The 16,416-nt window shown below is 44.5% G+C and overlaps 1 protein-coding gene across 1 annotated transcript; it reads left to right on the top strand.

Moving 5' to 3' along the window:
* The first annotated feature begins 1,084 nt into the window (after nucleotides 1–1,084).
* LOC143292219 (uncharacterized) lies at nucleotides 1,085–9,192 on the top strand. Its single transcript, XM_076602405.1, has 3 exons — nucleotides 1,085–1,099; nucleotides 4,740–5,045; nucleotides 7,718–9,192. The coding sequence occupies exons 1-3, from the start codon at nucleotides 1,085–1,087 to the stop codon at nucleotides 8,597–8,599; spliced, it is 1,203 nt and encodes a 400-aa protein (XP_076458520.1). The 3' UTR covers nucleotides 8,600–9,192.
* Nucleotides 9,193–16,416: the final 7,224 nt, after the last annotated feature.

Below are 16,416 nucleotides of genomic sequence, written 5' to 3'. Positions count from 1 at the left end.
CCAACCAGCCAGCAAGCAGACAGAGCTGTGTTTACCTTCACACAGACCGATCCCTTCTGTCAATCATCACACACACACACACACACACACACACACACACACACACACACACACACACACACACACACACACAAATTCACCGCTTAACTCCTCGTGAAAGAGACGACCTAAACCCCGGGTGTAGCGAGGGAAGGGAGGGAAAAAAAAGCGGGCACAAATCGGGACTTGTATTGAAGGATCGGACGTACAAGTAGGTCTTAAGTGTTCAAACACTTGTTTCGCTGCTCTTTTGTGGAGGAGAGGGAGGGAGGAGGTGGGACAGGGAGTGGGGGTTCAGGGCAGCTCTTGGAATCCGCTCTGTTGTGTAAAGAAAAGGAGAGAGAGAGAGAGAGAGAAAAAGAAGAGGAAAGAAAGGAAAAGTGTTTATGGTATGGTTCTGAAGTGAACGGTACTGCTGATCCCATTTCGCTGAGGGCCATCGATGCAACAACAGCTGGCTGTGTTTGTGATTTTCCTCGGTCCACCTTTCTTTGGATCATGGTTCTTTGTTTTTGTCGATGTGACTGCAGGACAGTTCTGAGGTGAGATGGAATTCACATATATATCTTACAAACTATTCTTTGCAACCTCTGTGTTCGACTTCTTGTTTGTTTTTTTGTTCTTTCTTTCTTTTCTTTTCGATTTGTTTCTTCTTGTTCTTGTCTTTATCCTTGTTTTGTTGTTTTGTTGTTTGTTTGTTTTGTTTGTTTTGTCTTCTTCTTCTTCTTCTTCTTCTTCTTCTTCTTCTTCTTCTTCTTCTCCTCCTCCTTCTTCCGTTTTTCTTCCTCCTCCTCCTCTACCTCCTCCTCCTTCTCGTCCTCCTGTTCCTTCTCCACCTCCTCCTCCTCCTTCTTCTTTTTCTCCTTCTCCTCCTCCTTCTCCTCCACCTCCTCCTCTTCCTCCTTCTTCTTCATCTTCTCCTCGTCCTTCTCCTCCATCTCCTCCTCTTTCTCCTCCTTCTCCTCCTCTAACTTTCCATCACATGTTATCGTGTATTGTCGATTGAATATTGGATTAAACGGGCAGGTCAACAACTAAAAACAAAATGTCGCCCTACGAGGTTGCGAGCATGCGCTTTGAATATGTATTAATATGTGTACACAATTGATTTTTGCCCATGACCTTCAGACCACAGCCAATAGATCTATAATGTCCACTCGTAGTATTGATTTTAGTATTTTCCGAAAAAGACCACTTGGGCGAATGAACACAGTGATAGCCCTGTACACTGAGAGTAAAACACACAAGCTTTTTATGTATCGAGTATAATTTCAAAATGTAATGTTTAAGATGAGAAAGATCAGTTTAAAGCAAATTAACCCCCTTAGCATTAATTACAAATTAATTTCCATTTTTTACTATCTGCACCAAAGACATGCAAAATAAATATAACTTCCATGCTTAGCAAAAGAAGTTCCTGTTTGAACAAAAAAAAAAGATAAAAATGACTGCTCTTGTTGTTGTGTCAGAATATCAGATCAAAGTGCCAAGTTCCGAGAATAAAAAAAATATAAATATAACAGAAAATTCAGTTTGCATATAATTTGGCTTCTTTTTTATTTTTTGTGCCCATCCCAGAGGTGCAATATTGTTTTAAACAAGATGACTGGAAAGAACTGAATTTTTCCTATTTTTATGCCAAATTTGGTGTCAACTGACAAAGTATTTGCAGAGAAAATGGTTAAAGTTTACACACACACACACACACACACACACACACACACACACACACACACACACACACACACACACACACACACACACACACACACAACCGAACACCGGGTTAAAACATAGACTCACTTTGTTTACACAAGTGAGTCAAAAAGAATAATAAAAACAATAAAATATAAATAAAACATGAGCAGATGCCTGATTTGCGCATAAACCCAAAGCGTTGATCGGGGGAGGGGGGGGGGGGTGCGCGGGGTGTGTGTGTGCGCGCGCGCGTGTGTGTGTGTGTGGAGGGGGCGTGGGGGTGTGCGTGCGTGCGTGCGTGCGTTCGTGTGTGTGTGTTTGTGTGTTTGTGCGTGTGTAGTGTGTATGTGTGTGTGTGCATGCGCGCGCGCGTGTGTGTCTGCGTTTGTAGTTGTGGTCGGGAAGGGGGGCGCAAGAGCGTAGGATATCTATGTCTATGCAAGTGTACTAGCCCGTGTTTGTGTGTATACTATATGTGCATGCATGCATGTGTATGTGTTAGTGTGAATGTGTGTGGGTGTGTCTATGTGAGCACGTTTATGTGTGTGTCTATACGCGCGCGCGAACGCATGTGTGTGTACATTTTTTTTCTGTTTTTTTTTTCTTCCAATTCACAATCACAAACATTTCCGCCGCGCGGTGGCACTACGTATTACACAACATTCTTCACCCGTGACACATCTTTCCCCCCAGTGATAACGTCGTTCCCCTGATTCACACTCAAACAGTTCTTTTCACCGAATGCAAATCAGCGAAACAACCACCCCCTTGTAGCCGCGGCCTTATCTCTTTCCTGTCTTCAGATACGCTGTCTTGCTCGCAGAAATGCCAGAATAAGCTCTGGTGCCGTGAAAGCGAGATTTCTACGGGTCTTCGGGCCGTGTTAATAGAGTGCACGAACTTTTGTCAATGGCAGAGGTCGGGCAGCGTTTTGCTCCTTCGGAGCTGGCGATAAAGCTTGGGATTTTCTAAAGGACTGTCATAATCTGTTGGTGTGGTGCTTGCGCGCAGTGGCATTATTTTCCTTTCTGCACATCTCCCTTGAAGCTCAAAGATTTTAGATTTTTTTTTCCTTTTTTGGGGGGGGTGGGCGGGGGGAGGCGGGGGAGCCGTGGGACGTGTTCTGGCACTGATCTGTAATAATTTTTGGATGCCTAGTAGACCCAGTTCTTAAGCTTTTGGCTTGAAAGATTTTTTTTTTTTTTTTTTTACTGACATTGGGGTCTTGAGTCATTGAGGTCAGGTATGTTCGAAAGCTTCGATTCATAGAAAATGATTTTTTTTTTTTTTCTTTCTTTCTGGTGCTGGTCTTCAGAAAAATAGTGGTTGATGTCTGGTGACGCTTGAGCTACGGAACTGAATAGAGTGTAGTTTGTCCTGGCTGCAAGTTGCGACAGTCGTTCTGTTTTGTATTGGTGTGTGGTAAGAACTGTCAGGTTGTTGTTGATGGTCTCTGTGTGTGTGTGTGTGTGTGTGTGTGTGTGTGTGTGTGTGTGTTTGTTTTTTTGTTGTTGTTGTTGTTGGGTTTTTTGGGGGGTTTTTTGTTGTTTTTTTGAAAACGTTTTGCTTACTTCTGTTCGCTTTTAAGGAATTTCGTTCTTACACTTTTTACGTTTTTCTTCTTTTGTGGTAAAGAGTTTGATAAAAACAATCTGTTTGTGTTTCTGTGTGTGACTGTCTGCCTGACTGTCTATATGTCTGTCTGTCTCAGTGTGTCCCTCTTCTCTCTCTCTCTCTCTCTCTCTCTCTCTCTCCATCTATCTATCTATCTATCTATATCTCTTTCTCTTTGTCTCTCGCTATATATATATATATATATATATATATATATATATATATATATTTCTCTGCCTCGCTCTCTCCCTCTCTTTCCACCACTCGCTCTTCTTCATGTGTGTGTATGTGTGTGTGTATGTGTCTGTGTGTGTGTCTGTGTGTCTGTGTCTGTGTGTAACTCAAATTAAAATCGTTATATATTTGATTCTGATATGATATGTTGGTTTATCTTGTAGCACAGATATATTCTAGAACAGATATTGATCGGAGAGACCAGACAGAAAACTCTCTGAAGCCCTGAAACCCTCACAAAGTGCTCCGTTCTAACCAAGGCGCGAACCCAGGACTATCGGGCGAGAAACCAGCGCTCTATGTCTTCTTCTTCTTCTTCTTCTGCGTTCACTCGTATGCACACGAGTGGGCTTTTACGTGTATGACCGTTTTTACCCCGCCATGTAGGCAGCCATACTCCGTTTTCGGCGGTGTGCATGCTGGGTATGTTCTTGTTTCCATAACCCACCGAACTCTGACATGGATTACAGGATCTTTAACGTGCGTATTTGATCTTCTGCTTGCATATACACACGAAGGGGGTTCAGGCACTAGCAGGTCTGCACATATGTTGACCTGGAAGATCGTAAAAATCTCCACCCTTTACCCACCAGGCGCCGTCACCGTGATTCGAACCCGGGACCCTCAGATTGACAGTCCAACGCTTTAACCACTCGGCTATAGCGCCCGTCGCTCTATGTCATTGCAGTCAAAAATCTTCCTTGGTGTAATCTTAGACTTGAATGATTAAATCAAATATTGACAATTTAGGGGTATTGTTTATTGTTTGAATGCACTGAGTAAAGAATATTACTTAGAGGCTGCGATATGAAAGAAATGGACCTTCAATTCCGTTTGTTTTGTTTTTTTAACTTTTGTCTGATTGTCCGAAACACACACACACACACACACACACACACACACACACATACACACACACAGGCGCGCACGCAACCATTACCACCAAAACCAGCATCGCGACAAGCACAAACAATACTAAGCTCATTTCCAACGCGAAGACTGTCAATTGTCCGTACTGATTCATTAACATCATCACCACTACCACCACACACCCACACACCCACTCTCTGTCACACAGATGCACCCAAGGGAGAGCATCCCCAACGTGGGCCGACGGGCCAGGGATCAAAGGGCAGCGACCTTCACCTTGAAAGGCAGCAAGGTCAGCCAGAACCCCCGCCACCATCACCACCACCTCCACCAAACAGCAGCACAGTGCTCTTCCATCCTCAGAAAGTGATGAAGTCGTTTACCACACCAACGGCCTCGTCAGACAGAGAGGCGCAGAGTGGACGGCTGTGGAGGAGGAGGGTGGGGGTGGGGGTGGGGGTGGAAGCGGGGACGCCTTCCTCTTCAACCGTCACCATCCCCACCACCACCACCACCACCACCACCACCCACCCCACCCTCTCCACCCTTACGAACGCATCCTGCAAAGGCTGGTTCGTCGTCATCGTCAGGTCAGTGAGCAGAGGGACTGGGGGGGCGGGGGGGGGGGGGGGCGGGGGGGGGGGGGGGGGGGGGGGAGGGGGGGGTGACTGATGGATGGTCTGGAGATGATGGTGATGATGATGGTGGTGGTGGTGGTCGTTGTCGTGGTGGTAGTGTAATGGTGATGATGATGATGATTGTGGTGGTGGTCGTGGTGGTCGTGATGAATATGATTTTGTATTTGTATTTTGTATTTCTATTTATCACAACAGATTTCTCTGTGTGAAATTCGGGCTGCTGTCCCCAGGGAGAGATCGTCGCTACACTACAGCGCCACCCATTTTTTTCGTACTTTTTTCCTGCGTGCAGTTTTATTTTTGTTTTTCCTATCGAAGTGGATTTTTCTACAGAATTTTGCCAGGAACAGCCATTTTGTTGCCGTGGGTTCTTTTACGTGCGTTAAATGCATGCTGCACACGGGACCTCGGTTTATCGTCTCATCCGAACGACTAGCGTCCAGACCACCACTCAAGATCTAATGGTGGGGGAGAAAATATCGGCGGCTAAGCCGTGATTCGAACCAGCGCGCTCAGATTCTCTCGCTTCCTAGGCGGACGCGTTACCTCTGGGCCATCACTCCACTGATGATGGTGATGATGGTGATGTTGGTGGTCATGGGTTGGTTATGGTGATGGTGAAGAAGAAGAAGAAAATGATGACGATGATGATGATAAAGCAGAAGCAGAAGAAGAAGACGACCATGATGTTGATGGTAATGATCATGATGATCATGATCATGATGATCATAAAGAAGAAGCAGAAGCTAAAGCAGAAGCAGAAGAAGAAAAAGAAGAGGAGGAGGAAGAAGAAGAAGAAGAATTTGACGATGATGATGATGATGTTGGTGGTGGTGGGGGGGGGCCGTGGTGGTGGTGGTTACATTCATGCACAAACCTTCACACGTTTCAATGTTTTGGTCGAAGACGTTTTGTATAATTATTTTCCATTCCCGAGCAACACTTTTATTCTCATCATCAGACCTGAAAACGTTGTGGATTCACGTCAGATAGCCATTTGTCGAAAACGGATTCAACAGATGTCAAGATTTCGACCGTCTATAATCAACATGTATAAAATGCTGATGATGAATATATTCACATTTTGTCTGGAAGTTTTTTGTTTGTTTGTTTGTTTGTTTGTTTCGTTGGTGTTTTTTTTTTTTTTTTTTTTCTGCCCCATCATCTGCACCGTTTCAGTGGCATTACTCCCACGCCGCTCATTTAGATTCCCCCATGCACGGCCACACCCTGGTTCGTCCATCACAGTTCCAGCGTCGGCAGTCCTTAGGGAACCATCGATGTTAGGTCGCCAGGAGGCCACACACCAGAAGAGACCTTGCACTGCTGCTGAGTCACTCCGGTTGTGTTCAGTGGTGCCTGTTCTGATTCAACGTACTTAGGACACCACCTACTAAGCCCCCTACTAACGACAATTATGGCTTAGTCGCGGAGCCAGACTGTGTGGTCTCAGTCTCCACAGCACACTCAACTCTGGGTAGGAGCCGGCCACGGGCCGAAAAAACCCACCTCTGCTGGGATTCGAACCCGCGTCCTCCCAGCCGTCAGTCCGCGACGCTAACCACTTCGCCACGGCGGCTGGTTTTTCTGGAAGTTCTGTTCTCACTGATGTCCCTTCTTTAGCGTGTGACCGTAGATAGAAAGCTTTTCGCTGATATGTGTCTGCATCCTGTGGGATTTTATAGAGAATATCATGAGCACATCGTCACAGTCTCGACAACTTACACATTCCCTCCTATGTATCTGCCTACAGGTGTAGGCCTGCTTCTTCTCTTATCAAGATAGATCTTTTTTTTACAGAAATTTTACAAAGCCAATCATTTTGTTGCTGTGGGATTTTTTTTTTCAACGTGCGCTTAGTGCATGCTACACACTTGACCTCGGTTTATCGTCTCATCCATTTGACTGGCGTCTAGACGACCACTCAAAGTTTGGTGGTAAGGGACAGAATATTGACTGGTGTCCTGTGGAAAGGGACAGAATATTGACTGGTGTATTGACTGGTGTCCTGTGGAAAGGGACAGAATATTGACTGGTGTATTGACTGGTGTCCTGTGGAAAGGGACAGAATATTGACTGGTGTATTGACTGGTGTCCTATGGAAAGGGACAGAATATTGACTGGTGTATTGACTGGTGTCTGTGGAAAGGGACAGAATATTGACTGGTGTATTGACTGGCGTTCCTGTGGAAAGGGACAGAATATTGACTGGTGTATTGACTGGTGTCCTATGGAAAGGGACAGAATATTGACTGGTGTATTGACTGGTGTCCTGTGGAAAGGGACAGAATATTGACTGGTGTCCTGTGGAAAGGGACAGAATATTGACTGGTGTATTGACTGGTGTCCTGTGGAAAGGGACAGAATATTGACTGGTGTCCTGTGGAAAGGGACAGAATATTGACTGGTGTATTGACTGGTGTCCTGTGGAAAGGGACAGAATATTGGCAAGTGTGGGGTTCGATCCTCAGGATGAACGCTTTACCAGATGGCCATTATTCAACACAGTATTTCAGCAGTATTCGCACATCACATTTTCTCCCCCAACGCGCGAAATGAAACAACAACAACAACAATAACAACAACGACGACGACATATGAAATCATCATCCGTCTGTGTGCAGGTGAATACCGAACTTCATCCCTACACGTCCACAAAACCAGAACCACCACACAGCCACGCCCCCTCCAACACACAAACGATCCCCAGAACCAGTCACCGCATCTCTAGCCTCCACCCGGCCAGACTTTCCCCAAGAACCGACGACGACCGGCAGACGAGCCGCCCCCGCTTCCGATGGCAGGGATCCAAGTCTGTGAGAAGAAGTCCGAAAGCGGACACCACACCTCCACAACGGAAAACACCTCGGTGGGAGAAACGGCCCAAGGTGGACCTATCCGGGGGATTCCTCACGGGGCGGAACCCTGCAGGACCTGCTGAAGGTGACGGAGGAGAAGAAGACGCCCACCCGGAGCTGCTGCTGCTGCTGCCCGACACCACCCGGAGCGAGCCCGGGGATGAGTCCAGGGCCGGCAGGGAGCTGCGGAGCCAGCTACTACTACCCCAGGTGGCGGAGCGGCCCCCGGACCGGAAGCAGCGCCGCCGGGGATACTGTGGACGACCTCCTGGACTACTACTGGGTGTACCAGGGCATGAGCCGGCAGGTGCTCAACCTGGACCTTCCCCGGGACGTGTGGGACGGCTCCAGGAAGGCGTGCGGCAGGAAGCAGTCGCCTCTCTCCAAACTGCCGCCCTATCCAGGCATCCTCCTTCACCTCCTCCTCCCCCACGTCTCAGGAACACGCCGTCACCGTCACAAGGGATCAGCGCCTTTCACCACCTCGCGCAGGGCGTGGAGGTCCGTGTCTTGAAAAGACCCCTGGTAAGGGGAGGCTGGCCATCTCTGAGCCCTGGAGCGGCAGCTCCCAGCGGCAGTCTCCCTTCTTCCCCAGGGGTGGTGCCAGAGACCTCCTCCATGTGCCGGGTTCCGGCCCCTTGGGTCTAGGCTTCGAGCCCAAGTTGACCAAGCGGATTCACGGGGGTGCGGGTGGCGCTAACAGCAAGGTGAAGCTGGTGGTGAAGATGCCTGTGTTAACCAAAGACATCACCCGTGCTGACCTCCTGGATAAAGAGTGATGTGGTGTGGGGGGTGGGGATGGGCGGGGGAGAGGGGTAGGTGGGGGCGTGCTTCTTTGCATGCGTACGCGCGCGCGCGTGTGCGTATATGTGTGTTATGTGTGTGTGCGCGCGCGCGTGTGTGTGTGCACGCAAGCGTGTGTGTGAGGGGTGGTGGGGTGTATGTGTGTGCTTGCTTGTGTATGTATGTGTGTGTATGTTGTGTGAGTGAGAGAGAAAGAGAAAGACAGACAGACAAACAGATAGAGACAGAGACTAAAAGACAGAGACAAAAAGAGAGACGTTGGAAGATAGAGACAGACGAACAGAAGGTTTGAGAGAAACAGAGACAGAGACAGACAGACAGACAGACAGACAGACAGACGTACAAAAGCACTGACACAGACAGAGGGTTGGACTGAAAGACAGGCAGAAACACTCACACACCAATAGTGTGTGTGTGTGTGTGTGTGTGTGTGTGTGTGTGTGTGTGTGTGTGTGTGTGTGTGTGTGTGTTTGAGAGAGAGAGAGAGAGAGAGAGAGAGAGAGAGAGAGAGAGAGAGAGAGAGAGAGAGAGAGATCGAAACATAGACAAAGAGATTGCAATAATTGGCTCGTGTGTACGAGGGATGTTCATTAAAGATTTTCCGACTTACTTCCGATTGTTGTTGGAGACAGAAATTGCACATGTATAATAATACATATCTCTATAGTTCACGTGGTAATGTGCATCTCTGAACTCCTACCAGTTTGTCTTTTACAGGTGCTATGGTGGAGAAAGGTGTGATGATGGAGCCGGTTGAATGCAGTGTGGTCAAGTTTCTTTACTTGAGAGGCCGCACTCGAAAAGAAACGTTCGATGAGATGAAAAAGACATGGGGAGGATGGCCTATCGTATGACGTAGTCAAGCACTAGCATCGTCAGTGTGGTCGGACACCGTTGGAAACGGCTCCTATTCCCTGGCCACCACAGTCCGTCATTGATGAAGACACCTTTCGGGAAGTGAAAGCCGCCATTTCTGAGGATAGCTCGCCAGCTTGCCCAAGATGTCAAGATCAGTGTGAGGTCTGTGGAAAAAAAATCATCCATGACCATTTGTACATGCGCAGGTTGTCTGCACGATGGATTCACCGGTTGCTCAAACCTTTCCAGAAGCAGGAACGAGTCACGTGCTCCCAGGCTATATTTGGCCGTGTGCCAAGAAAACCAGGATGCCTTCTTCGACAAACTAATCACGCAGGACGAAACATGGGTCTATCACTATGATCCAGAGACTAACGCCCAGTCGAAACAATGGAAGCATTTTGACTCACCACCTCCGAAGAAGGCACGTGTCCAACCCTTCGTTCAGTCTCTTGTGACCCGCGCGGAGTAGTGATGATGGATTTCCTGGCAAAGGGTACCACAGTTACCGGGACATACTACGCTTCATTGTTACAGAAATTGCGGGAGGCCGTCGAAACCGAGAGGCGTGGCATGCTGACAACGACCCGGTTCACAACTCGCATGTTGCCCGGATGGAAGCACGGCCCTGCGGCTATGAAATCCTTCATCACCCCCCTTGCCCTCCGGACTTCGTACTATCTGACTTCCACCTCTTTCCAGCCATGGAGTCATTTCTAAAGGGCGAGCATATCCAAAACGGTGAAACGATTATTTCCGAGTTCAAGTCGTGGCTTCTGGCGCAACCTGCAGACTTCTACAGGCAAGGTCTTAGCAGCTGCATAAAGCGATGGGAGAAGTGTGTCACCCTTGGCGGTACCTATGTTGAGAAAGACTGATAACTGCGTCAAGTTTCGTTCTTCAGTTCATGGGAAGTGGGTCAAGTGAGACTATGTAATAACCCTGTGTCAGACGAGTAGGAGTCACACATTAGCCATGTAGGCTTTACCTCAACTGCGTTGTTTTTTTTGTTTTTTTTTGTTTTTTTTAAGGTTCTTCCATCATTGTAAATTGTTATACACAGTTATGTTGTTGTTATTCTTGTTGTTGTTGCTGTTGCTGTTCTTATTGTTGTTGCTTATATTTAACAACGTTTCATTCACAATAGTGATTTTATATGTTATGACCTGTTGAGAGTACATTCTATCATTGAAAATAAATTAAATGAAGATGATGATGGTATACATGACGGTAATTGCTGACGATTACACGAATGTGTGTGTGTGTGTGTGCGTGTGTGTGTGTGTCCGTGTGTATGTTGCGTATTTTATTGCTTTCTGTCACACACACACACACACACACACACACACACGCACGTACGCACACACACACACACACACACACACACACAGACACACACACACACACACACACTCTCTCTCTCTCTCTCTCTCTCTCTCTCTCTCTACCGTTCATAAAGGCCAGCTAGAAAACATTCACAAAAGTACAAATTCTGCAGTATCGTCATTGTCATTACACTGCTGCTCAACCATCATTATTCTCTTCCGGGAACACGCACATGAATACAGCATTTAGAATTCAAGAATACTTTATTGTTTCTACAAGAGAAACTTTTGACACGTTTTGCTGATTTTTTTAAAGGCGATATATTAAAAGCATGTCCAGAGAACATCACTTAGTGCAATATCCGAGTGGTTAAAGCGTTGGACTTTCAATCTGAGGGGGTTCCAATCTCGGTGACGGCACCTGGTGGGTAAAGGGTGGAGATTATTCCGATCTCCCAGGTCAACATATGTGCAGACCTGTTAGTGCCTGGACCCCTTATTGTGTATACGCACGCAGAAGATCAGTCAAATACGCACGTTAAAGATCCTGTAATCCATGTCAGCATTTCGTGGGTTATGGAAACAAGAACATACCCAGTATGCACACCCCCGAAAACAGAGTATGGCTGCCTACATGGCGGGGATAAATAAACAAATCGGTCCTGCACGTGAAATGTTACATGTCTGTCTGAGTGTGAATGTGTGCGTGCCTGAAATCTGATGGAATGACACAGGAAATGAATGATGAGCGCCCAGTGGCAGCCATCAGTCGGCTCTACCCAGGTAGGCAGCCTGTTGTGTAAATGACCACGTGTTTGTAAAGCGCTTTGAGCTTGGTCTCCGACCGTGACCGAGATTATACATTATATAAGTAACCATATCAATCATTCATTCATTCAAGTGTGACTGTGCTCCAACATTCCATCATGAACAATTATTCATAATATTTACATGCTTAACACAGTATACATACGCTCATTATAGCCCATGTTTAATTACTCATTTTTTCTCCTTTTTTTTTTTTTTTTTTTTTTTTTTGTCACAGCATTGCTCTGTGTGAAATTCGGGCTGCTCTCTACAGGGAGAGCGTGTCACTACACTGACAGCGCTACCCTTTTTTTTGTATTTTTTCTGCCTGCAATTTTGATTGATTGTTTTCCTATCGAAGTGGATTTTTCTACGAAATTTTGTCAGGGACAACCTTTTTGTTGCCGTGGGTTCTTTTACGTGCGCTAAATGCATGCTGCACACGGGACCTCGGTTTATCGTTTCATCTGAATGCTAGCCTGCAGACCACCATTCAAGGTCTGGTGGAAGGAGAGGGGGAGGGGGGGGGGACAATACTGGCGACTGCCGGTGTGATTCGAACCAGTGCACTCAGATTCTCTCGCTTCCTAGGCGGACGCGTTACCTCTAAGCCAACACTCCACATGTTATTATTTTATTGCTTGTGATCTACGATTATTGTCTAGATTGATACCCGTTATTGATGGATGCCACTGAGGTAAGAAAATTATCATTGTGTCTCAGGGGGTGTCATGAACTGGTAAAGTTTGCCGCCATGAGGTTTCAGTTTCAGTCAAGTTCAAAAGATGTGCGGACTGGTCGAAATATACCACTATCTGCTTGAGAGAGAGAGAGAGAGAGAGAGAGAGAGAGAGAGAGAAGACAAGACAAGACAAGACAAGACAAATTCTTTATTTCGAGGATAATAGATAAGCACTGGTGTGCTTTTTTACATCCAGTCCCCGCTCTGACTAGGGTCTACACTACACAATATTTGATAAAATGAAAGCATGGTGTTAGTAGAGATATATAACAGAGGGAAAAAATATGCATAAATCAAAACAACAACCACACAGACACACAGACACAGACACAGACACAGACACACACACACACACACACACACACACACACACACACACACACACACACACACACACACACACACACACACACACACACACACACACACACACACACACACACACACACACACACACACACACACACACACACACACATGGCATACAGGCACTAGCATGGTGTTAGTAAAATGCATAGAAAAAAATGAACAAAATCAAAGAAACAAACACACACAACACACACCGCAATAGAGAGAGAGAGAGAGAGAGAGAGAGAGAGAGAGAGAGAGAGAGAGAGAGAGAGAGAGCACACCTCTGACCCATGCATGAACCCAACAAGCTCTGGTCACACGATCTTGATAGCCTGCCGTAGGTTTGTATGAAACATAAACACAGAATGGAATACAACAAATAAACAAATAAGTTAATGCTTTGATGTCTCCTGGGAATGAAAGATATACAAACGGCCAACGACTGGATTCGAACAAAGAGGAACAATTAAGACGAGCCACACTTGAACACGAGATGAACTGTTATGATCAGGAATTACTGATGGTTACGCGCAGTAACTAAAGATGTCCACTCATGAACCCAGTCTTCGTCGGCAACAAAATTTTCATCAACATCCATAATCATTGTTACACGTGTCGCTGCAAAACAACAACAATAAAACAACAACACTGAACGCAAAAAAAAAAATAATAATAATAATTTTTTTTTTTTTTTTAACCCGAAAACTTCCCTCCCTACACCCATCATACTCTTCCCCAAAACAACGACAAACAAAATGACAGAAAACCAAAAGCAAACAAGAGAGGCAAGGCCTTCAAGACTCACTTGCGACACACTTTAAAAAAAAAAAATCCAAGCTTTTTATGTATTGAGTATAATTTCAAAATGTATTTCAAAATGTAATGTTTAAGATGAAAAAGATCAGTTTAAAGCAAATTAAGCCCCCTAGCATTAATTACAGAGTAATTTCCCCTTTTTACTATCTGCACCAAAACGTTTGCAAAATAATTAAAACTTCCATGCTTAGCAAAAGAAGTTCCTGTTTGAACAAAAAATGATAATAATGACTGCTCTTGTTGTTGGGTCGGAATATCAGATCAAAGTGCCAAGTTTAGAGAATACAAAAAAATATAAATATAACAGTAAATGCAAATTGCATATAATTAGGCTTCATTTTTTTTTCTTTTCTTTTTTTGTGCCCATCCCAGAGGTACAATATTGTTTTAAACAAGATGACTGGAAAGAACTGAATTTTTCCTATTTCTATGCCTAATTTGGTGTCAACTGACAAAGTATTTGCAGAGAAAATGTCAATGTTAAAGTTTACCACGGACACACAGACACACACACACACACACAGACACACACACACACACACACACACACACACAACCGAACACCGGGTTAAAACATAGACTCACTTCGTTTACACAAGTGAGTCAAAAACAACAAACAAACAAACAAAACACGGACAATGGACATTTGGAGAAGATGGTTAATGGGAAACAACTGCAACTTATAAACAGCTTTTGTCCTTCCATGGTTACGTCCCTTACTTTTCTTGCTCATCTTCCTATTTATCTATTTATTTATTCATTTTGTTTATTTATTTGTTCATTTATCTATCCGTTCATTTATCTATTGGTTTATTTATTCGTTTATGTATTTGTTTATTTATTTGTTTTATTTGTTTATTTGCTTGCTTGATTGTATATTTGTTCTTTTCTCTTTTTTTGGCGGGGGGGAGACACATAGAATATTAGAGAGAGAGAGAGAGAGAGAGAGAGAGAGAGAGAGAGAGAGAGAGAGAGAGAGAGAGAGAGATTCAAGATTCAAAAACTTTATTACTCAAGGATAAAGATTTTAGGCATCGCCCAGTCTTTCAATCTGTCCTTGTGACAACAATAACAATAACAACATTAACGATAACGACAAAAAAAAAAAAAAAAAAAATGTTAACACTGCTACATCCACTGCTACTAGAACGAAGAATGATCACCACCATCATCATTAACATCGTAAAAAGTAATAAAACGAACGCATTCATACATTCATATCCATACACATGCACACACTCTCTCCACCCAACACACACACACACACACACACACACAACATGGTCAACAACCGGGAACTATCGATCAGTCAAATACATACAGTAATTCAATAAGATTAAGGCAGATTCATACATTATCAAACAGGATAAAACTGAACGCTTTTGTAACAAAGTTCAGCAAAGATGTCAGATGCATATGTGGAGAACATATTTCTAGCAACCATGTAATATTCGAATGTCAGAATCTAAAATGTTTTTTGCCAGACTTCACCAAAAGTTCTTTTGAATGTGTTATTAACAATTCCAATATGTTATTTGTTATTGCAGAAGGTTTGCTGCATAGTCCTATAGGACATTTGTTATAGATGTTATATTTGTTTGGTGTTGGCGTTTATAACGTTTCCATTTTTCCTAGCGTTGTCTCTCCCTATTCACCCTCCACACATACACACACTTTTACCCCTCCCCCTCTCACAGCCCCTAACCCCACGGTTTTTTTTTTTTTTTTTTTTTTTTCCGTCTAATATCACTTCAAGTGGAAAGACGTTAAACTGAAGACAACAACACACACACACACACACACACATATATATATATATATATATATATATATATATATATATATATATATATATATATATATACTTATGCACATACAGAGACATGACCGAGGTGAGAAACATATAGCGGACATAAAGAAAATAGAGAAGCACAACTTTACCATTGCACATATACAAAAGTGGTTAATTTGCTGATGCAGATGTTACAGGTAATAACATCCAATTTACAGGCGAACAAGTAAGAACAAAGCACAAAGGTAGAAATAAAATAAATTCACTGCATGTAGGTATAGATACAAACTTCACGGAAAAAAGCATGATTTTTGTATTTTTTTAGCTGGTTATTTAAAAAAAAAAAAAAAAAAAAAAAAAGCAAGCTTTGTGGGCCTATTGTTTGTGGAGCAGAAGTTCTCGTATGTTTGATTTGAAGGAACGTAATGAATCGCACGTCTTAATGAACGAAGGAAGAGAGTTCCAAGCAGAGAGAGAGAGAGAGAACATAACAGAGACAAGGACAAAGTGAGGGACAAAATTCTGAGATCGAGAAAGAGAACCCCCTTCTCTGGTTCCTCAACTCAGCAATATTATTCTCTCTCTCTCTCTCTCTCTCTCTCTCTCTCTCTCTCTCTCTCTCTCTCTGTGTGTGTGTGTGTGTGTGTGTGTGTGTGTGTGTGTGTGTGTGTTCATTAAATTTTTATCGCTACCACGCTTATGCTTTGGATCATCATTACTATATTGCGTAACGCAGCTCGGTCATATCTAAGGCGGGAAGAAACCCCTAGCCCAACCTAATTTATTTCCCCAAAAGCGTGTTGTACAGGTAGGTGCGCTTAGAGCTGCCAGCAAGCTACCAGCAGCCGTATGTCAACCATGCAGCAAGCAAGATCAAGATCGACCAGTGCCAGCCCCGAATTACAGCTGTATCAGAGAGAATCACAGTCTTCCTTGGGTTCTTTTACGCGCGTTAGTTGCATGCTGTACC

Source organism: Babylonia areolata, chromosome 18 (assembly GCF_041734735.1).
Source record: "Babylonia areolata isolate BAREFJ2019XMU chromosome 18, ASM4173473v1, whole genome shotgun sequence".
Taxonomy (NCBI): Eukaryota; Metazoa; Mollusca; class Gastropoda; order Neogastropoda; family Buccinidae; genus Babylonia; species Babylonia areolata.
The sequence above is the reverse complement of the archived record's forward strand: the minus strand, read 5'-3'. Positions and strand labels throughout refer to the sequence as shown.

Coding starts and splice junctions, on each gene's coding strand:
- LOC143292219 (XM_076602405.1), top strand. Junction 5,046..7,717: donor TGGTTCGTCGTCATCGTCAG/GTCAGTGAGCAG, acceptor GTCTGTGTGCAG/GTGAATACCGAACTTCATCC.